Source organism: Moschus berezovskii, chromosome 20 (genome assembly GCF_049115385.1).
Source record: "Moschus berezovskii isolate FMDL1 chromosome 20, NW_MosBer_1.0, whole genome shotgun sequence".
In the NCBI taxonomy this organism is placed as follows: Eukaryota; Metazoa; Chordata; class Mammalia; order Artiodactyla; family Moschidae; genus Moschus; species Moschus berezovskii.
This window is the reverse complement of record NC_142479.1, coordinates 61,418,209-61,440,555: the sequence shown is the minus strand read 5'-3', so window position 1 is coordinate 61,440,555 and position 22,347 is coordinate 61,418,209. Positions and strand designations below refer to the sequence as shown.

Below are 22,347 nucleotides of genomic sequence, written 5' to 3'. Positions count from 1 at the left end.
CTAATAATTAAAGTGACACAAGACAGATTAACAGGGGAAAAAAACAATTTGTACACATGGCGGTCTCATAAAATGGGCCCCCTAAAGTGACCAAAGCAGGCTGTTTATATATTATTTTTGGACCAAGAAACGGTTATTTGTGAAGATTTAACAGAAGGGGATGGTGAAGGAGTGACAAGATTTATTTCCATAACTGGTGATGATGCTTTCTTGCCTCCTGAAATGGGGGAATGTACCCTCACGTGAGACATTTATTCTTGCTTTCAGAGTTGGGGTGTTTTAAATACCATTCCCCCCTGCCCCCCGCCCCCACTGGCCATTTGTCAAGTAACTTTAACTCGGAATAACAATATGTGGCTTGGGTGGCCTGCCTTCAGCTCCAACAAAGTCTTTGCCTCCCTTTTTTACTGGGTTGTTTGTTTTTATTGTTGAATTTGGTATTCCAGATACGAGTCCTTTCTTGGGCAAGTGGTTTGCATGTTCTTCTTACAGTTTGTGGGTTTCTGTTCATCCTCTTTACAAGTCTTTCACAACAAGAGTCTTTTAATTTCAATGAGATCCACCTCACTACAGTTTTCTTTTATGGTTCACGTTTCTGGTGTCAAGTCTGAGAATCTGAGAATTAATTGCCTAGCTCTTGATCCTAAAGGTTTTCCCTGTTCTGTCACGTTGATCTATGTCTGTCTTTCTGTCTGGGTTACCACGGCTCCATAGTAACCCTAATACTGGGTAGAATGAGTCCTCTCATTACCCCCCACCCCCCGCCAAATTGTGTCACCATTTTAGGGCTTGTGCTTTCTCCTATAAATCCTGTATTTTTTTTACCTTTTAAATGATGTCACCAGTGTAGTAAATGTGTTCCTAAATATTGCATTTTGAACTGTGGTGTTGGAGAAGACTCTTGAGAGTCCCTTATACTGCAAGGAGATCCAACCAGTCCATTCTAAAGGAGATCAGTCCTGGATGTTCATTGGAGGGACTGATGCTAAAGCTGAAACTGCAATACTTTGGCCACCTCATGCGACGAGTTGACTCACTGGAAAAGACTGATGCTGGGAAAGGTTGGGGGCGGGAGGAGAAGGGGACGACGGAGAATGAGATGGCTGGATGGCATCACCAACTCTGTGGACATGAGTTTGAGTGTACTCCGGGAGTTGGTGATGGACAGGGAGGCCTGGCGTGCTGTGATTCATGGGGTCGCGGAGAGTCGGACACGACTGAGCAACTGAACTGAACTGAAATATTGCATGTTACATAAATTGACATTGTATCTTTTTTTCATTGCCTTTTGGTTGGTTTCATTTTTGTTTTTTATTTTCTTTAATGAATTTATTGTGAAAGCTGAAAAGTGGTACATAGCAAAAGTCCAGTCTCCCTGCTCCCAGTGTGAAAGCTGCCTGAGGGCCCTCAGGGAAGGGCGGTTCTAGCTGTACCTCCCTGAGGCCACCAAATGCTTGGTCTTGGAGACAGCCAAGTTTTTTGCTTTCCTGTCACCTGCGGGTGGTGTTGGTTGCCCATTTAAACATTATGTGGGGGTCTCTGCGTTCTGTTGTCTGGATTCCTTGTGTCCGACTAGGTGTGCTCCTCCCAGCACTCCCAGGGGATGGTGATGGTGTGGGTGAGATGAAAGTCCTGGAGGTTATGACCTCATTCCCAGGACGCTCCCGCTCCAGGCATTCAGCCTGTGTCTGTAAGAAGGTTTATGCCTCCCAGGAGCTCCCTGAAGCCACTGGCCATCTGACCTCTGCCCTTTGACCTGTCTCTGGTGGATGGCACGTGGCAATGAGGTTGCATCGTGTCCATTTGATAGCTGGTGGCGAGAAGGTCGCTGAAGGACAGGGAAGCCTGGTGTGCTGCAGTCATGGGGTCACAAAGAGTCGGACACAACTGAGCGACTAAACAACAAACAAGAAGGTCCATCTGAGGACACCTCATTCTAAGTGAAGGTCTGGACCTTCTGAACAGCCCTGCTCTGGGCCTGTGAGCGGGACGTGGAGTGTGTCCACTGTAGTTCTTAGGGAAGGTGGCATGGGGAGACCAGGCACTCAGTGTCACCATTCTATGAGCTGTCATCACAAATCCCCAGTAAGATGACTTGGGTTTTGGGCCATTAGTTGACTAAATAGATTTGGCTTTATTCCTGTTTCTATATCTAGGGCCTTGAATCAGGCTTTGATGTGAAAGTCAGCATCAGCCCCTTAGCAGATTTTATAAACTTGAATTCTTAACCTGTGGTTTGAGAGCACACCAGGATGTAAAAAGAGAAAGATAAAACCACCCCTGAGGCTCTGAGTGGCCAACAATGAGACCTTTATTTAAAAAAAATAAAGTCGTGGCTCATTTGTTCTGCACCAGCTTTGCTGCACGTCCATCACCAATGGCCAGCGAGTGCACACCTAACTAACCACTCTGTTTGTGTTTCTCTTCCTTAGGCTGCTTTCCAGGAGAATGTGGGACGACAGGTATGGTTACTTTTAAATATCTTCATTCCTTAAACTTCCTGTAGATGTAGAAGTAAAAATAGTAGAGCCACCGACATGGGTAAAGAATTGACCTAAAATAAGCTAGTACTTCAGAGGGTGACTTCTGGTCACAGATTCACTCATAACTCAACTCAGGTGAGTGTTGACACAAGTTTTAAACAATTAGTAGCTGTTTCACAGGAAACTTGAATGTGTAATTTTCACAAACATCAGAAATCCATGCCTCATGCATTGCTGAGACCCTTCTGATGTCTGGACGTCAGAGGGGTTTGGGCAGAGGAGCCTGGCTGGGCAGGGGCAGAGACATGACCCCTGCCTATCACCTTTGTGGGAGGAGCCAGCTTCCTCATGCCAGCGCCCCAGGCCCCTCTTGACGCAGCATCCTGCCTCAGGCCCTGAATCTCTCACCACCGGTCAGCCTGGGCTGGGAGTGTGGCATTTATCCCCAAGTCATTCATACTGTATGTGACGATGACCACCCTGGGACATGTGGCCAATCTGGTGTCACATCGGGGAGAGGTCTTCTTAGGGGAGATACCAAGCTGAGCTCTGTTGAGAAGGATGCCAGGAGAGGGGTCTGGGCTGGAGGGGAGTGAGTTGCAGGTGTGGAATACTGGGGACAAGCAGTGATGGGCCTTGGGGCCTTGAGGGGCACAGTTCAGACTGCAGGACTGAGGGGAGCCCATGTAGAGTGGCTGCTTGGCAGGTGGGAGGGTGGGAGAGGCGGTTGTCCTCTAGAGGGAAGTCTTGGGTGAGCATGGGATTCCAAGACTCCTGCCTGGACCTCTGGGAGAAGCTGTGTGTGCAGAACTGTTGCCTTGGGTGACCCCAAGTCCGTCAAGGTTCTCACAGCAGGGCCGGCCTTGCTGTTGAACCGAGCCTGTGTTCGCTGCACTGGGCCCACAGCCTCTGGGTTGACTCGCCCTTCCTGAGCTGACAGGGAGGGACCAGGGTGAGAGGGCTGATGCTGCAGCTTCCACAGGGATGATGTTTGGTACATGGTGGGAGGGTCTTCTAGAAGCATGGGGTACTGGGCATTGGTGGAGGTGCTTCCATCCATGTGGCCTGGGTGTTGGAGGGGTCCCCCAGCCCTCAGGGTGGAGCCAGGAAAGGAATCAGTGGGTCTTCAGGCTGGACCAGGTCTGTGAAGGCAGCCGACCTGCTCATCTTCCATCGAAGGCCATAGGACCGCCAAGGGGCAGTGAGGAGGGTGGATTAAGTGGGAGTTCTGTAGCCTGTATTGTGAACTGTGACCCTGCACATGGAGGGGTTAGGGTCTTGAGGTGAGGTGTCCAGTTCTGAATGCAGTGTTAAGGCTAAACTGATGCCAGAGTGGGTTCAAATGAAGACTTGGATTCCATAGTCATTGCCAAAGGTAGAGGGAACCAAATCACACAGCTTGAACTTGAATTTGTGCTACATTGAGATTGTTGAAGTGCCACCTCATGCTTTGGGGGTGCTTTTCCGAGGAAAGAACCTAGTAAGGGCTCAGCCTTTCTTCCATTGCTGTGAGGTGACTGAGACCCAGTGTGCTTGAGTGTTACTTAGTCCTGTCTGCCTGGAACCCCAGAATCTTAGAAGAAAGAAAGCTGGTCACTTGACAGATACCAGCCTCTGGAGGGTGGCTGGACCGAGGAGATCCTGGGGCTTCGGGAGGTGTCTCAATGTTGGCCAGGGGGCAGCAGGCTTGCGCAGTGGAGCAGAGGGCGCCTCCTTCCTACAGCCACAGTGGCCTCTGTCTGACTCGGCCTCAGGCTGGTGTGGGTGGCCTGGGGTCCAGCAGGAGTCACCCTGGTGCACGGTTGCCCCTGGGGTGTTGGGGGGCCCTCCCCTGCACTGAGCTGTGTAGGGAGATGGATTGGCTTTTAGGTTCACCTGAGAACCAAACCTCTGATCCTGAGGTTGTGTCTGTGACAAACTTGCCAGGGTCCATTGACAATTTGGAGTCAGATTTCAAGTTCAGTTTTTCATGTGTGGGGCTTCTTCAAAAGATAGTGTGGAAGGTTAGTGGTTTATGGGTCCCTCTGCCTAGGGCTTGCTCAGAGTAGGGAAGGGTTCCAGGGACCCAGGCCTCCCCAAACCCTCTCATGGTTAGTGACAGCACAGCATTCACTCTTTGATTGCAAGTTTGTCATTTATGTCCTTTTAGAAAACGTTTTGTCTTGTTTTCAGATTTTCAAGTATTGTCACCAGAGAGTGGTATCAATAATAACTTGCAGACTTTGGGGTGGGGCCTGGGCTGGGAACTGTCCTTGGGTGTGGCCAGTGTCCCTGATACCCCCCAGCCGCTTGTTTCAGAGTCTGGTCCTTGGTGTCAGCTGTCGGGCCCCCACACATGACCTCCCCGTTTTTGTCTTGTTCATTCTCCCACCAGCTGTGGGGGTGGGCTCCTGTCCAGGATTCACAACCCAGGCAGGTGCCGACCCCACTCAGGGGTTCTGGGGTCCTTCTGACTGGAGGGGCACTGGTTGAATGAAATCTAAACTTTAGTTCTGCCGAAATCTAATGTCTTTCTGTGGTGTGTGGTTTAAAGAAAGGGCTCTTACAGTATTTTGAAGTTGAAATGCTAGAATTGTTAGGAAAAAAGTTTTTTTTAAGTGCTTCAAATAATTTTAGCACAGTGTCCAGCCTCAGAGAGGCAGTCAGTAGTCCTTGACGTGAAAGTCCTTGGGTGAGCTTGGTTAAGGCATGTAGTTTTAGCTGTCAGTTTAGTAATCAAGTCTACGTTCCCCAGCACTTCCCAGTTTGTTTATAAACCTAACTCATGTGCATGTGGTTATCAGACTTTGAAAATACCTTTTTTACTCATTGAAATAATTTCAGTCTCTTTTTCTCCCCCCCATTTTTCATTAGGGCACTTTCCCTCATGGGATTGATATTTTGACCACAGCTGACTACTTTGCTGTTGGTAACAGATCTAACTGTTTCCTGGTTATAAGGTAAGTTTTAATAGTCATCATAAAATACAATGTTTTCTTTGAATCACAGATCAGTTTCCACTGTTTGGTCTCTTGAGCCTGGAAGATCCATTGAAAGTAAATTTATGTGTGAAAAGATTGAAAAAGGAATTGAAAACTGTTTTGAAAGGTTTCTTTCTCATTGATGGGACAGAGTGCCTAGTGAATGAGTCCATTTACATAAAACTTCACAAAATATGAAAGAATCCAAAGGAGGACAGTAGCACATTTTGGGTGGCCTGGAGAAGTGGGTGCTCACTTTTTAAAGAGGTGTTAACGGTTTGAAGAACACTGCTGTGGTGGTGATTTTTCTCTTAAACCATTATTTCATTGAGAGCATGGTCTTTTACAGGGAATAGCCACGAGCCAAAACCGTGTGTTGCTTTCTGTGTGGCCACTGCTCCACTGGGGAGCTTCTCAGAATGAACCCTCAGATTGAAAGTGACTGTTCTTTTATTGTTTCATTGAAGCCGTGTTTCCCAAGTGGAAGTTATCTCTAGCTTCTTTATGAGTAAAAAAGAGATATTTGAGAAATCAGGTCAAGAAATAAATATTTAACGTCCCTAACTGCAGTTTTACAGAAATCACATCAAAGCTTACGTAATTTAAGTACGTAGGTCTTGGGGCAGTGAGTCCAGTGTCTTAGTTAATTAACCCATTGCAGCTCTAGTACAGGATGGGCATGATTTCATGAAGTGACTTATTTGCCTTAAATTGGGAGAGGAAGCACACCAATGCCTTTTTAAATTATTAACCATTATGTGTCTGAAGGATAGATTTCCCAACACCCCTGCTGTGCAAACCGTGCAGAAACTGCATTTCTCCATAACCAGCATGGACAGATTTTTTTTTTTTTTTAAAGATGTAGCATTTAGCCTCTTTCCCAGAAACAATCTTTGCCCAAACAGACTCTGTATTTTTAGCATCCTTTCCACCTTTCCTCAGCATTTAATGGCCTTCTTTTCCTTGTCAGTTCTTTCCTGTTCTAATTCTGTTTTCTTTGATTGTTGATCTTTGAACATGTATTATACATGGAGAATCTCACACCTTTGCCCAAGTTTCCTGGCTGAAAACTTGCAACGTTTGGCCTTGGCATACTCTTCTTGTGGCTGAGGTCTCTTAGTTGGTCTGCTTTTCATAGATGGGCTGGCTTGGGGTCTGTCTTTTTTTACAGAGGGTTCTGCACACTTGCCTGGACAAGAGGCAGTTTGTGCAGATGGGTCCAGCAGTCATGGACCAGGGGGCTGTGGCTGCACCCCATTACCGTGAGGCGCTTTGGGGAAGCTCTCCCCTTGCCCCAAGGCAGGGCTGACACCCAGGGTCTTATGCCAAGGGAGCCTGGTGGGGCTGGGGGGACAGCCCTGCAGGAAAGAGTCCAGAGAGCAGGGTCCAGCCCGGCGGGGTGGGGCTTCTGAGCCACAGTTATCCTTGGGTTGTCCTGAGGTCAGGGAACCAGGTTTGATGGTCAGATCTGCATTTTGAACATATCACTGTAGTTATGTTTTGGTAACTAGAAGCAAGGAGACAGGGCCCCTCACAAGGTGGGGGACAGTCAGGGGAAGGTCAGGGCCCCTCCTGAGGTGGGGGGACATGGTCGGGGGACATGGTCAGGTGACGGCTAGGGTGCAGGAGTTGGGTCACCAGGAGAGTTGGGGTGTTGGGTGCACCAGTGAGGGAGAAAATACCTTGGGTTTTGGGGAAGGTCTGGAGTTCAGCTTCACCAAACATGAGGGGCTCATGGCACATCTTGAGTGGATGGATGGGCTGATGTGTGGATGGTTCTCCTGGAGATGGGAGTGTCTGATGCAGAATTGAAGCTTGTGGATGAGGACCATCAGGTGGGGAGACTGACGTCGTCTTGCCTCTGCTTTGACTCAGAGCTGTGTCACAGTCCTGGTGACACACAGACGGTGGCTCGTGTCTAATGTATAGGTTCCAATCGGTATTGATGGGCACAGACCTATCACCAGAGCACAGATGGTGAGAGACCTGGCTCCACAGGCTCTCCGGGTGCCCCTCCTCCAGTGGTAGAGGATCTGCCTGCTAGTTCAGGAGACACGAGACGCGGATTTAATCCCTGCGCCTGAAAGATCCCTGGAGTAGGAAATGGCGACGCATTCCAGTATTTTTACCTGGGAAATCCCACAGGCAGAGAAGCCTGGCAGCCTAGAATTCATGGGGTTGAAAAGAGTCAGACAGTACTGAGCATGCACGTAGACACTCCTCCAGGCACCGGTCTGTTTGTGTCACTCTGGGTCATTCGGTGGCTGGAATCGTGTGGTGTGGACTCTGGGTGCTGTTCTGGCCACCTGCGCTCTGCCTGCTTCGTGGATGTGTCCTTCCTGCGTGGGTGCCCATGCGTTCCTTGTTCCTTCGTGTGATGAAGCACGTCTGTCCACCTGTGAAGTGGATCTCGGCCTTTCCAGGTGGGGGCTTCGATCACCTTAGTGCACTCATGTGTCTGGGGAGGTGCTTTCCTTTGTCTGCTTAAACACTAGGAGTGGAGTGGCTGGACACTGATTTTTTAAGAAACTGCCAGATGGTTTTCCACAATGACTACCTCATTTTACCCTGTCCTTGCTGGTCCCTGGTGTGGTCAGGTTTTTTTTGTTTGTTTTAATCTCAGCCATTCTAGTGAATGTGCAGGAGGAGCTCATTAATTTGTTTTTTCCCGATGACTAATGACATTGAGCATCTTATCATGGGCTTATTTGACCAATCTTTTGCCTGTTTGTTTCGTGAGCTCGTTTTCATGTTACTGAGACTTTGAGAGTTCTTCCTGTGTTCTGGATGCAGATCCTCTCTCAGGCCCATGATCTGCTCATGTTTTCTTCTTGTCTGTGGCCTGTCCTTACAGTGTCCTGTGTATTCCTAAGATGAAACCTTTTGTTAAAATCAGCTTAAGTTTTGTTCTATTTTATTACATTTGATTTACATGCAGTAAAATTCACCAGCTTAAAATGTGAGTTTTGGCAAGTACATAGTCACCTCTGCAGTCAACACGGGGAATGTTTCTGTCACTCCAGAAAGTTCCCTCAAACCCAGGCCCTGACAGCCTCTGGGTTGCCTTCTATCACTGGAGTTGCCCTTTTCTAGAACGTGTGTGGGCTCCTGTCACTGAATGTCATCATCTGGCGATGCTGCTCAGTACTAGTTCACTGCATGGGCTGCAGCGTGTCCCCTACTTACCAGCTGGTGGCCACTTGAGGCTCTTGACTTCAGATGCGTGCGTCCGGGTGGTGCTTCTCTTTGCCCAGCTGTTTTCTGCTGTGGTGTAACGAGTAGTTGTGAGCACTGCTTGTTGGTTTGTCTTCTTGCAGTTGTAAATTGCCTTAACATATTGCTGGCACCACAGCACTGTGCATCCTTCTAAAGATGGATTTTGTCATATTTTGCTTTCTAGTGGCTGGCTTTCCAGTCGTTTTGCACGTTCCTGTCCCGTAAATGCTTCAAACTAAGGAAACCCCAGAGTGAACTTTCCCTCTTCATTCCTAACTCAGTGAACATCATGCTGTCCACACCATCAGCTCAGTTTTGCTTCTCCTCCTCTCATTCCTCGTGTCCAGTTGGTGACCTAGTTCTGTCACTCCTTCCTAACAACCCTCAAACATTCACTCTGCGTGTCTGCTCAGTTGTCACCGTAGCCCAGCTCTCACTGCCCTGTACACTTGCAGAGCGTCCATGACCACCCCTGTCACTTGTCTGAGTGCAGGACAGAATGCTTGCTCTTTGTCACAGCCCCACCCTGCCTCCTGGCCTCCAGTGGGTCACGCACCCTCCTTGGCCATCCTCCCTGTAGTCCTTGCCTTGTGGTGGGTGCCCCTGTTAGTTTGCACTTGGCCTCCGTGCCTGAGTCCCTGTAAGTGCTGAGCGCCGCCTGGACTGGTGGTTCTGGCAGTGCGTCTTCTCCAAGGTCAGCTGCTAGTTAGTGCCAAAGCTCAGACTAGAATTCAGCCCCTGTCTGGTTCTTCCTGTGAAGCTGCTGGTTTGTCTGCCCACTTCTCTGGAAGCTCAGGTTGCTGGCCTGGGTTGGGTCTGTTTGTTGGGTGGGGCCAGGGCCCCATAGGTTATGTAGGACTAGGAGTCGCATCTTGGCTCCATTTCTGACAGCTTTGACTGTCCTGACTTTTCTATTTTCTTCTTCTGACTCTCGCTTAAGTGAGTCCTTCATTTTTAGAGGGGCTGTCAATCCAGCTCGCTGCTGGAGAAGCCTCTGCTTTTCTTCCTCTCATGCCCAGAGCACAGATTTTCCCTGACTTGACTCTCCCAGAGCTCATGCCTTGTAGCACAGGTTTGCCCACCTGGCACCCATGTTCACCCTGTTGTACATGCAGTGTGCCCACGCGGGGTTTAGGTAAAATCCTGTTCCCCCTTCTTGGCCTTCTGTGCCATCTACTGTAATTTTCAGCCTCTGTGTAACACGTGGGTGATGGACAAGCCCATAGAGGGGCTATGTAGATGGTGTGGCAGGTTCAGACAATGTGTGTAAGCAGTTGGTGTTTTAGAGGCTGCTGCTGCTGCTGCTAAGTCACTTCAGTCGTGTCCAACTCTGTGTGACCCCATAGACGGAAGCCCACCAGGCTTCCCCGTCCCTGGGATTCTCCAGGCGAGAACACTGGAGTGGGTTGCCATTTCCTTCTCCAATGTGTGAAAGTGAAAAGTGAAAGTGAAGTCGCTCAGTCGTGTCCGACTCTGCGACCCCACGGACTGCAGCCTACCAGGCTCCTCCATCCATGGGATTTTCCAGGCAATAGTACTGGAGTGGCTTGCCATTGCCTTCTCCGGTTTTAGAGGCATTAAGTATAAAAGTGCATTTTTTGGAGTAAGTAATACATGTGCATGGTATAAAATTCAGAAGGTGCAGGAGTTGTTTAGGGAAAACCAGGGCATCTCCCCTCCTCTCAGGCACCTGGTTCTACCTTGTTGACCCCCAGTTCCTGTGTCTTCTAGAGAGATTTGGTTCTTATCACGTTTGTGGGTGTGTTGACTTCCTTCTGTCCATGCTGAGCAGTGGCACACGGTGTGCAAGGTTAGAACCGCTGGAGTGCTCATCCACAGAGGACTAGTCAGATACAGGCACACCGTGGGGATATTGTGGGTTCCGGGCCAGACTACTGAAACAAAGCGAGTATTGCATTAAAGTGAGTTGCATGAATTTTTGGTTTCCCACTGCATTTGAGAGTTATCTTAACACAAATTTGTAGTCTGTTAGGGGGTAATAGTTAGGTGTCTATAAAAACATTGTACACGCTTTAATTTAAAAATGCTTTATTGCCAAATAGTGCTAACCATCATCTGAGCTTTCAGCGAGTCATAGTAACATGAGCCATCACTGTTCACAGATCACCATAACATATATAATAATATTGAAAAGAAAGTTTGAAATGTTGCAAACATTACCAAAATGTGACACACAACTGAGCAAATGCTGCTGGAAAATGGTGTTGATTTGTTCAACGCACGGTTGCCGTGTATCTTCAGTTTGTAAAATCTGCAGTGTCTGTGGAGTACAATAAAACGGGGTTGGGCTGTCAGTAGTAAGGAGGCTGCTCTGTGCGTGTGCTGTCACAGCAGAGCCTGTACGCCGTTTGCTGCCTGTGACGTCCTGTGTCTTAGAGAGCCTTCCATATCTTTATGTGGAGTTTGACCTGTAGATCTGCCCCTCCTGGCCATTGGCTTCTGTCTTTTGCTGTTATGAATGATTTGGAGTGAATATTCTTGTGTATATTCTCACCTGTGTAGTTATATCTGAGTGAATTAACAGAAGTGGAACTGCTGAACCAACGGGTATTTCGTTTTCAATTTCCTGGGCAATGCCACTTGTTGTCTCTAGAGGTTGTGCCAAGATGTTGTCCCCAGCAGTGTTTCTGGGTGCTTCTAGATCCTTCCAGCAGCAGCTATAAAACCCTGATTTTGGCAGTTTGCCAAAAACTTGGGACAAAACTTTTCTTTCTGTTTCCCATTGAATGAGGCTGAATGTTTGAGCTGTATCTTTTGTATAAACTTTGGTGATTTTTCTCCTAGATGATGATATCTTTGATTTGGAAAAACCCCATGTTACAGAAGTCTCTTGTTTGTGATAGCAGTTGCAAATATTTTTTTGTTTTATGGTATGTTTTTCCCGGCAGCATTTTTCTCCTTTGGTTGAGTATTTTGAATGTACCAATTTCTTCTTTTTTGGCTTCTAGGTTTTGAGTCATACTTAGAAAGGCGTGTCCCACTTGGAAATTATTTTTAGAAGTTCTCCTATGGTATTTTCAGATGTAACTTTTATTTTTCAGGCATAATTACCCTTCGTCAGCTGTCCTCAGGTGAAGCGTACAGTTCAGTGAATGCTGGCAGCCTGCACACCTGGGTGGCCAGCACTGCCGCTGAAATGTGAGGAGCTCAGCTCTTTGGCCCCAGCGCTGCTCTGCCCACCAGTGTAGCTCGCTGATGCCTTTTGTAGAATGTCTTACGAGTGGAATCTGAAAGAACGGATTCTTGGACCTGGCTTCTTTCTCTCAGCACGGTGCTTTCAGAGAGCCACACTTATTGTGCGTGTGTTGGTAGCTGGTTCCTCTTTATTGCTGAGCTGTCTTGAGTCTGCCACTGTTTTGCGGTTTATCTGTTAGTCCTCCTGTTATAGATAGATTTTTAGGTGATTTTCTCTTTTGGGCTCTGGTGAATGAAGCTGCTTGAAGTCTTTATTTAGAAGTCTTTTTGTGGATTTATATCTTCATTTCTTTTAGATAAATACTTAAAAGGGGATTTCTGTATATTTATAGGAAACTGCCAAGCAGTTTTTGAAAGTGGTTATATCGCTTTATGTTCTCAGAAGCACTGTGTGAGTTCCTGTTCCTGCGCATTCTCACCATCTCTGAATATTGTTTTTTCCAGCATGTTTATTGCCAGCTTTCCTGAGTACACACAACCAATGATAGAACACCTGGTTACCATGAAGATCAACCATTGGGATGGGTAGGTTTTGTGTTTTTGTGTTTGCCTAATTAATTTATCTGTCAAATAAGAATTTTTATTATTTCCCAAGGGAGAGATTAAACCGAGCTCGTAAGCCTTTAATACGTTTTTTGATTATAGATTTCGTATTTTTGAAGTAACTCTTGAGAAGTAATGTAAGTTCCACTCTTCACACCTGATGTGTTGGTTAATGGTCTACCTCCAGCTTTACTTCTGGAGACTTCAGTGACGTCTTCTGGGTGTGTAAACATTCCCATGTCATGAGGGCGGGGAACTTGGGCTGTGGGATCCACTCATCCCTCTATGTCCACGGCCTCCCGCCTCGTGTCTGCTCCACTTGGCCACTTAGCCATCTCCTCTGTCCTTCCTGGAGCCAGGCAGGTCTTTCCTTTTTCCTGATTATGGAGCAGTTTCAAGGTGTCTTTGCATTTCCCAGCAGTTAAACGTGCCTATCCAATGGGGAGGGCCATTGTATGACCCAGAGCGGGTTATCAGTGCTGCTGTCCGCACCTCTGGGAAAACAGCTTGTTTTCTCTTGGAAAGCTCTGTGTGGCTGCCGGCGCTCAGGCTGAGGTCTGAGGGACACAGTCAGCTGTGTGTGTGAGTAGCTTCTTCAGGTTCTGCATCTGGAATCCCAGCGTATAGTGGGTGTTGCTTGTAGTCAATAGGACATTTAAAACCAAAATTGCAACTATGTCACCCGTGGTGTTAGACAGAATTTTTTAGCTGATGAAATCTCCAGCTGTTGTTTAAATGTTTATTTCTTCTTTCAATTCTGTCTTTTTTCCTTCATGTATTTTGGGTGAGACTCTGGTTAGGTACATATACATTTCTAACTTTTTTTGTATCTTCCAAATGTATTTTTGTTTCATGTTAGATTTCTTATTTTAAAGTGTAATTTGATACTATTATAGCTTAAGGGTTGGCAAGCTTTTTCTTGTAAGGACCAGAGAGTAATATTTTAGGTCACTGTCCCATGTATTTTATTGTTTTTTTCCTTTATAAAATCCTTTAAAAATGTGAAAACCATTCTGAGCTTGGGGCCTTAGGAAAAGAGGCCTGTCACAGCCCCCATCACCCTACACCCCTGTCTATCTGTAGGGGGATGGCAGATGGTCCCTCCTTTACATCCAGCCTGGCGACCAATGCCTTTTATTTGAGGGTTTTAGTCTTTTCACATCTGATGTGGTTATCCATGTTATTTAATTTACACTTGTCATTTTACTATGTGGTTTCTGTTTTTTCCTCATTTTTTAAATTGTTAATTTTATTGAAAACATTCTTTGTGGAAATACTCTTTTTAGTATAAGCTCTAAAAACCTGGAATTTCCAGGATTCATGAATGGAGGGGAAATTGAAGTCAGATTTGAAGGTCCTCATGATAATTCCTGCTCAGATTTTTTTCAAATGTTAGGCTTCATGGAACAAGATTACGCCTAATTTCTAATCAGAGGCAGAGATACTTCTGCCTTTCTCTGTTTTTGGCCTGGTTTATATCCATAAAGAGATATGAACTAAAAGTTGATAAACCGGGTCTCTTCAATTTCCTGTGAATACATGGCTTGTGGAAAATGGGGAGCCTTAAACAGAATTCTTTAGTGGTGTAAATATACCTTCAATAGTGTAGGTATTCTGTTATACTTCTAATAGTATATACTTTTGAAAGGTATTATCCAGTGTTTTGGGTTTCTTTTTAAACATTTTTTGATAAACCGCAATGTCTTACTGTGCAGCACAGGAAACTATATTTAATATCCTGATAAACCATGATGGAAAAGAATATGAAAAGGAATATATATGTATAACCAAGTCACTTTGCTATACAGCAGAAATCAACACAACATTGTAAATCAACTGTGCTTCAATTAAAAAAATAAATATTTTCTGATACTGGGACATACTTAGCCCAGATAATTTATGTATCAAGATAAACATAATTAAAAATTTTTTACTGTGGTAAGATAACATTTATCTTAATGTCTTAATTATTTTTAGTGTTCAGTTAAGTACATTCTCCTTTCTGTACAGCCAATCTCCAGAACCTTTTCATCTTGCAGAACTGAAACTCCATACCCATTAATCACTGACTCCCCCCCTCCCCCTGTCTCTGTGGATCTGAATCTCCTAGGAATCTCGTGGAATCCTACAGGATTTGTCCTTTGGTGACTAGCAGATTTCACTCAACATAATGTCCTCCAGGGTTCATCCATGCTGTAGCGTGTGCCAAAATTTCCTTCATATAAGAACAAGGAATAGTGCATTCTATATACTTGCCACATTTTCTTTATCCATCATCCTTGGGTTGCTTCCACATTTCAGCTATTGTGATAATGTGGCTATGAATATGGATGTATAAATCTCTCTTCGAGACCCTGCTCTGTTTTGGGGGTATATACCCAGAAGTGGGATCCATAGTTTTTCATAATGGTTGTACCATTTAACATTCCCAATACCAATGCACAAGGATTTCAGTTTGTGCAAATCCTCACCAGTACTTGTTACCTTCTGCTTTTTTCTAAAGTGTTGATCTTTATGGGTTACTTTGTTTTTGTTGTTATTGTTGGGTTTAAGAGTTCTTTATATATTCTGGCTGTTAGTCCCTTATCAGATACATGATTTGCAAATATTTTCTCCCATTCAATAAGTTGCCTTTTCTCTCTGTTGATCGTATCCTTTGATACTTGGAAGTTTTAGATTTTAACACAGTCCAGTTTAACTATAGTCAGTTTATCTGGTATCAATGTATATAGTTTTTCCTTTGCCTGTGCTTTTGGTGTTGAAAAACGTTTTAGAAAAGGATCCAAAAAAGTTTAGATTTGGCAAGAAAAACATTGCCAAATATAATGTCATGAAGCTTTCCCCTTATGTTTTTTTTCCTAAGAGTTTTATAAATGAGCTCTGACATTTAGATGATAAATAATATTATTTTTAAATACAGAAAGCTTATCTTCAAAGTTCAGTAATTGGGAAGATCACTGCTGGGATGGGGCTGGGGGGCGTGCGTGGAGGCGGGCATCCGTCTCACAAGTGACCCTCTGGGTTTGATCAGAGCCCGTCTGGCCCCTGGCAGGCTTGGTTTTATTAACCAGTCTTGGGGTCGACCTTCTGTTCTGTGTGTTGAGAACGTACCAACTGTGCCTTGATTGGAGATGTTTGCACTGATGTGATGTGCACCTCCTGTTTATTAGCCTGAGCCACTGGAACTTCCCACATTCAGCCTACGATCTTCCCAGTGGTGTTTCCCAGACTCCCGGTACCACTGTCCTCTGCGTCCCTCGGGGTGCGGGAGGTTAGACCCACTTGGCCATCCAGCGCCGCACAGATGGCAGCTTTGTCCTGACATAGGCTTGCATGTAGTGCCGCCTCTTGGTGAAGGCGCTCTCCCTCGTTTACGAACAAAGGTTCTTATTTGCTAGTTTATTTGTGTTTGTTCTCATAGTGTTTGACTGAGTGGCCAGGCGACAGCTCCCGCACACTGTCCTCTCTGAGTAAAAGCCAGACTCCTCAGCCTGCAGGACTAACAGTGTTCTCTGCCCTGCCCCCAGGACCATCAGGGAGCTGTCCGCCAAGGCGCTGCGGAACCTGGCTCAGCAAGCGCCCGAGCACACCGCCCGCGACGGTAGGTGTGCCCTACACACCCTCACATGTGCCCGTGCGTGCACCACAGACACACGTGCACACACGCAACAGAAAGCCCCGGAGGCCCCCTCGCTGATTTTAAGACCTGAGGGTTTCTCTCTTGCTGGGAAGGGTGTGAAGAACTGGTCTGTGCTTCGTCGGGGACAGGACACAAACCAGGTGCCCCAGCCTCTGGGAGCGCAGGTGCTGTGAGCACTGAGGTGTGCGTGTCCCCGGGAGCCCCAGGGTTCATTCCTCTGCCATCCCAGCCAGAAGGGATGGATCTGCTGTGCACTCTGTGTATTTCAGGATGAGCCTTAAAACAAGTGAAGCAGCTCATAATGTAACATACAAAACAGTGAGCTGCCTCCCTGGGGCTGTGGGGGACTTGCTGACTTCCTGGACTGGGCCTGAGTGTGCTCTACTCAGGAACAAGACAGCCAATCTGGGTTAATGACATGCCCTTATCATTTATAAAAGACCCTGTATTTGTTCCATCATGTCTTTTCTATTTGGAATCAGTAGCCATCTGATTTCAGTTCAGGAAACAATACATAGGTTTCTTTGAATTGTACTTATTCCCACTGACGTTTACTAGAGAAGTAGCTGTTGTTGGATTACAGCTGTTCAGTTGGAGTTACTGATTTTACATGAAGACTGGGGCCTGTGAAGGTCCTGAGGGCCTTTTCAGCTTCGTGGTCTCTTAATTGATGTCAGGAGTCTCACCTGGTGTTTACTTTCCTTTGATGATAATCCTGCTGCCTGAATGAAGGGAACACTTTCTTCCCAGTTCAGGAGTGCTGACTGCTCCAGGATTCTTAAACACTGACCACTACTAGCTGCCACATCTGAGCGCCTGTGAGGGCCCCGTCCTGGCAAGGATGCTATTGGCTTCAATGGCCTCTGCATGGCTGTTGGCTGGTGGGGCTGGAAGGACAGAGCCTCTGTGGTTGTGACTTCTCACCTGTACTCCCGGCCAGGCTGCAGGGACTCTGATCCTGCTTTCTGTCCCCAGAGCACAGTCTCCGAGGCTTTCTCTGCTCTGAGCAGCATAGAGGGAACTCCTGGCTGAGCCAACGTGTGTTGGCTATAGGTTCTACTGCCCAGCCTCTGTCCTTCCTGCTCCGCAGGCAGAGCCCTGGGGGTCGCTGAACAGTAGAAACGACCTGGAAAACAGTCTGTTTTCCTTCTTCCCTGCTGTCAGTCCTCACCCTGAGTCACCACCCTGTGTCTGGGGCCCTGGAGATGTGTGCTGTTTGGGACAAGTATCCTCTTAAGTCACATTCGTCTTCCCTGTTCATGTGTCTGCTGATGGCACTCGGCGTGTCGGAAGCCTTAGTTTTGACCTGGTTGTGGGATAATGATAGAACTGAGCCGCGTGCATCCTTCCCCTGGATCCTGAACCCGCGTGTCTGACGGCCACCCTGTGTGCCTCTCCCACTGTGTCCTTGGCAGTGTTCCCGCGTCTGCTGTCGATGACACAGAGTCCAGACCTGCACACTCGGCACGGGGCCGTGCTTGCCTGCGCAGAGGTCGCCCGCAGCCTGCACACGCTGGCCACGCGGCAGGGCAGGTAGGAGCCCCTGCATTTGCACCTGTGGTGTGCTCCGTGCTCCTGACAACATCTGTTAGTGGTCCCCTGTCCTCTCTAGGGGACCCCACCTCACTGGGCTTCTCTTGTCACCTCGTTGTTTCTGAGATTTAAATAGATTGTAATGCAAAGACACGTTTTCCAGAGTTGGTGTGAAGCAGCCCGTGTAATCAGTATTCTTTGTTCATTTATCACTTCGAATAATTTAAAATACCAGAGGATATAAAAGTTTCAACCAGGGGCCTCTTCTATTGGCACAGTTGGTGTAAATAACAGATGCAGTATGGGGTGGCTGAGAATGTCTGAATGTCGAAATGTTTTGTGAAGCAGCTGCTCCATCTTCTTACTTGCTGACTGATTTTCCTCAAAGACACAGCTCACCACACACTGTGATGTCTGTGCCGTGGTTCCTGGACTCCACCTTGAGGAATACTGTATTATATAAAGTCGACTCCTGTCCCTCGAGGTGGTCCCTGGGGGCACGATGATAGTGGATCTGAGTTGACCCTAATTCTCTCCCCAGGGGTCCTAGGGAGACCCCCGCCCCAGACTCAAAACCATGGTCCTCACATGTCGTGTTTGAATTCCTGCAGGCCTGTCTCGGACTTCCTGGACGAGAAGGCCACGCATGGCCTGAAGCAGATCCACCAGCAGGTCAGTGTGTAGCCGCCGGGGCCGCCCCTCTCCTGGGTCTCCCAGGGGCAGAAATGAGACCTCCCTGCCCCCCACCCTTCCCACTCCTCAGCTCCAAGTGCAGCCTGGAGTCAGTCCTGGGGCTTTGGGCACGAACCCTGGGGGTGAGCTCAGGCTCTCCCGTGTGGCCAAGTGTCCCCCTCTGGGCCTGGCAGAGAGTGTCTGGTCCTGCTGCACTGCCTGGCCGCCCTCCTCGCTCGGGGCGTCCTCGCGGGATGGTGGGCGGGTGGTGGCTCACAGAAGGCCTTGCTCCCCCAGCTTTACCTCCACGGAGGGAGCTCCACATCTGCAGTCACACCCAGGGTTTGTGTATGCACGTCTCTGGGGAGGAGGTGTGTGTGTTTTTCTTGGTTTTGAGATTCTCAAAGGCTTTTTGTGACTCAAAATTGGTGAAGTACGAGCTGTGGGTCTGAATGTTGTAGGATAACATGAAAGTCACTCTTGAGTGTTAAATGGCTTTACCATTTGTTGTTCTGGGTTGAGTTCTGTTCTAAGATTTTGCTTTATGTGAATATTGACCATTTTGACGTCCTTCCCTCATCCTGTTGGTGCTGTTAGCTTTCATTTCCATTTTAGCAAAGTCATTTCATCTGTTTAGGTGCATTTCTCACCTTTAAAGATTTATTTATGTATATTTTTTGACTGTGGTGGGTCGTCGTTGTTGCATGCAGGCTTTCTCTCATTCCGGTGAGCGGGGGCTACTCTTCATTGCAGTGCTCGAGCTTTTCATTGTGATGGCTTCTCTTGTTGCAGAGTGTGGGCTCCCGGGCGCTCGAGCTCCAGTATTTGTGGCTCACAGTCTTTAGAACTTGGTCTCGGTAGTTGTGGTGGATGGGCTTAGTTACTCTGCCGCATGGGTGATCTTCCCTGACCAGGGATTTAACTCATGTCCCTTGCATTGCAAGGCGGATTCTTAACCCCTGGACTACCAGGGAAGCCCTCATTTCTCACCTGTAGAGTGGAGTCTGGTGCTCATTTGACACTGTGGAGCCAGGCTGATGCCATGTGGTGCTGTACAAGGTTCAGTGTGGGGACCACCCCGTCCTCGGCTTCCTTTTTCTGTAGAGCCTGGATAATAGCAGAACCTACTTGCTTGAGTTTCTGTGAGAACTGAAGAATGTGTTTGGAGAGTTGGGTGGAGTTTTTGGCACAGCATGAGCTTTCAGTGAGTGGGGGCAGGGACGGTAGTTAGTGGTGATGATGTGAGGTGCTTCTCTGAGTTCCTTGCCAGAAGAAGGGCCGTCAGGGTTCATTTTCTGCCTGAGGGGCTGTCAGGGGGCAGGTCCAGTATCCAGGCCTCCCTGCTTCCCTGCTGTCACTGGCTGGTGATCCTCTTCCTCCCCGCTCTGACCCTTGGTTTCCCTACCAGGCAAGGGAAGGAGGAATCTGGGCTGTCTTGAGGATCAAACGCAGTTGTGCACGGAGGGTCTTAGCGAGGAGGGGCTTGTTAGTGAGGCACTCCTGAAGAGTGGAGTGGACTCCGTCAGCCCCTCCTGGGAAATGCTCATCTGTGCTTGTCTCTCTGCTCTCCTGATACTCATTGATGTTATATACCTGCTCTGTTATCTTTTTAAATCCTGGTAATTCAGATGACTAATTTTCAATTCTTTATTTTTAGCTTTACGATCGTCAGTTATACAGGTAAGATTTACATACCTGAAGTTTTATGTTTTGTGAAGAAAACATTGGGCCCCTAGTCACGAGCATCTCCTGAGTGGTCCTTGCCGAGTCATCTGTGTGTCATATTTGAGTGAATGAAGAGCTGTGAAAGGCGTGGTTGGGTTCTGAGCTTCACAGACAACGTGACGAGAAGCTTCCTCATTTGACTGTGGAGTCTGACAGGCTTGTGGCTGTGGACAGACCACCCGCAGCAGCGGCCCCGCCTGGATCTGCCTTCTGCCCTTTGCAGCAGGTCCCCTCTGCCCTGGTGGCTGCGGTCTGCCCTCTGAATGTCATGTGGATAGAACTATACTGTGCAGTCTTAGGGTCTGGTCTTTCTCACCGAGAGCGCTGTTTCTGAGATGCACTGTGTGGTTGGTATACAGTGGTGTGTTCTCCTGTAGAGCTGTTGGTGGTCAGCGACCCGTGTGCTTGGTATCTTCTTGCCAGGTGATGGGCATCTTCCACCTTTTGAGGATAAAACTTCCGTGAATATTGGCATATGAGTCTTGGTGTGGACGTGTGTTTGTGTTTTTCTGGGGTGAATACCTGTGTCAGGACCCTCTACGGTCAGTGTGGAGACGGGATGAGGTTCCTGGGCTCTTTGGTGGTGTCTGTTTCCTGTTTAATGGTCCTTCCCTTAGAGGCATCTTGCAGGTGATAAACTCTGCTGAGCGAGTCTCCTGCTGGGTGGGTGGAGCCTGGTCTGGACCTGGACCCATGGATGTAGCTTGCCCCCCGGTTCCTACTTCTTGGGTGGAGGCCTGGGAGGAGTTCCCATGGGCGCTCTTGGCTGTTCCACCAATGCTGCCTGCCTGCTTTTCATCTGTTTTAAGAGAAAGAAAGGAACGACTCATTTCCTTATACATGAAAAAGTGTTCACTTGTTCCTGATGAACTGGCCTGAACTCCGCTGGACTAACCATGGGTGAGCAGGGAGTGAGCTGCCTGCTCATGAGCATGCCGAGTGAACGGAGGAGTGGACCACTGGCCACCCTAGGGCCATTGTGCTTTTGTCGTGCGTGGCTTTCTTTGGAGCTGAAGGCTTCTGATGATATCGTTAGCGTCTTACAAATTCCAAATGCACGTCTGCTCATTGCCTTTTAAGTGTTCTTTTTCAGTGATAGGTCTCAAAAGTAAATACAAAATAAACCCCTTCCTTGAGGCCAGCGTAGGGAGATGATGCATGTGGCGTCTGGTGTAGCAAGGGCTCTGGGTGGGACGGGCCTGGTGCCTCAGCAGTGTTGGTTCCCCAGGTAGGACTCCCACACAGACCACAGAAGGGAGGGCATGTGCCCCACAGGACCAGTCGTGACCTGTGAGATCCAGCTTAGCCCCACTATTTCCTTTGACGGTTTTCTTATTGTGAGTTTGGGGGTCCCCACGACCACTCACAGGCTCAGGGACTGGGCTGGCAGAAGGACTCAACACTCAGCATAGCTCTTGATGCTGTGAAAAAAATGAAAGTGAAAGTCACTCAGTTGTGTCTGACTCTTTGCGACCCCGTGGACTATACAGTCATGAAATTCTCCAGGCCAGAATACTGGAGTGGGTAGCCTTTCCCTTCTTCCAGGATCTTCCCAACCCAGGAATTGAACCCAGGTCTCCTGCATTGCAGGTGGATTCTTTACCAACTGAGCTCTTGATGCTGTGGTTGTGGCTTATTGCTGCAAAAGTGTTCATTCAAATCAGCAGCATAAAAGGCCCAGAGGACAGAGTCCATGGTAGACCAGGCACAGCTTCTGGCTGGGTCCTGTCCCTGTGGATTCACACCGAAGCCTCCTAATGGCTACTCGTGGCACACACAGCTATCACCACCCAGGGAGACCACCCCCCAGCCTTGGCATCCAGGGTTTCCATTGGGTTGAGCTGATTCTCTGTGATGTGAGGCCCCACCACAGTTGGCACTACCAGCGTTGACCTCCCACAGGGCTCCCAGCCCAAGTAAACGGAGGATCCTGCCTGGCAGAGCCTTCTAGGGCTCGGACCTCCATAGCTAGGACAAAGCTCCAGACCCTTCCTTCTTGGCCCTGACCTCCAGGAAGCAGCCTCGCCTATGGAAGTAAATCCTCTCTCCTGGAAGGGACGCCTTAGATCACTCTGGTGCTAGAGCCTTGGGTCCCATGTGACCTGAAGATCCCTCTTACACTGGCAAAGGACGCAAGGCTGGAGCATCTCACAGGTTCTGACAGGGCAGCCCCATGACACCCAGGGGTGGTCAGTGCTGGCTGGCTGTGGGGGGCTTGTGCAGGGAGGACCGCCGTGTGCAGTGGGAGCTCTGAGCACTCTCTGTGTCCGGCAGGTTGGAAGGAGAATCCCTGTTGGGGAGGGGCAGGAGGGTGAGAACTCCTGGCCAGGCTGCGTGATGCTCCTGACTGGGAACACCC

At 48.1% G+C, this 22,347-nt stretch overlaps 1 protein-coding gene across 1 annotated transcript in view; it reads left to right on the top strand.

Moving 5' to 3' along the window:
• Positions 1-22,347, top strand: part of TBCD (tubulin folding cofactor D) — a 145,736-nt gene that overhangs the window by 94,081 nt on the left and 29,308 nt on the right. The window contains exons 16-22 of the mRNA XM_055408246.2: positions 2,433-2,462; positions 5,337-5,422; positions 12,320-12,400; positions 15,946-16,019; positions 17,474-17,591; positions 18,203-18,263; positions 19,921-19,943. Of these exons, the coding sequence (XP_055264221.2) occupies positions 2,433-2,462; positions 5,337-5,422; positions 12,320-12,400; positions 15,946-16,019; positions 17,474-17,591; positions 18,203-18,263; positions 19,921-19,943 (473 nt within the window). The remainder of the gene's footprint in view (positions 1-2,432; positions 2,463-5,336; positions 5,423-12,319; positions 12,401-15,945; positions 16,020-17,473; positions 17,592-18,202; positions 18,264-19,920; positions 19,944-22,347) is intronic.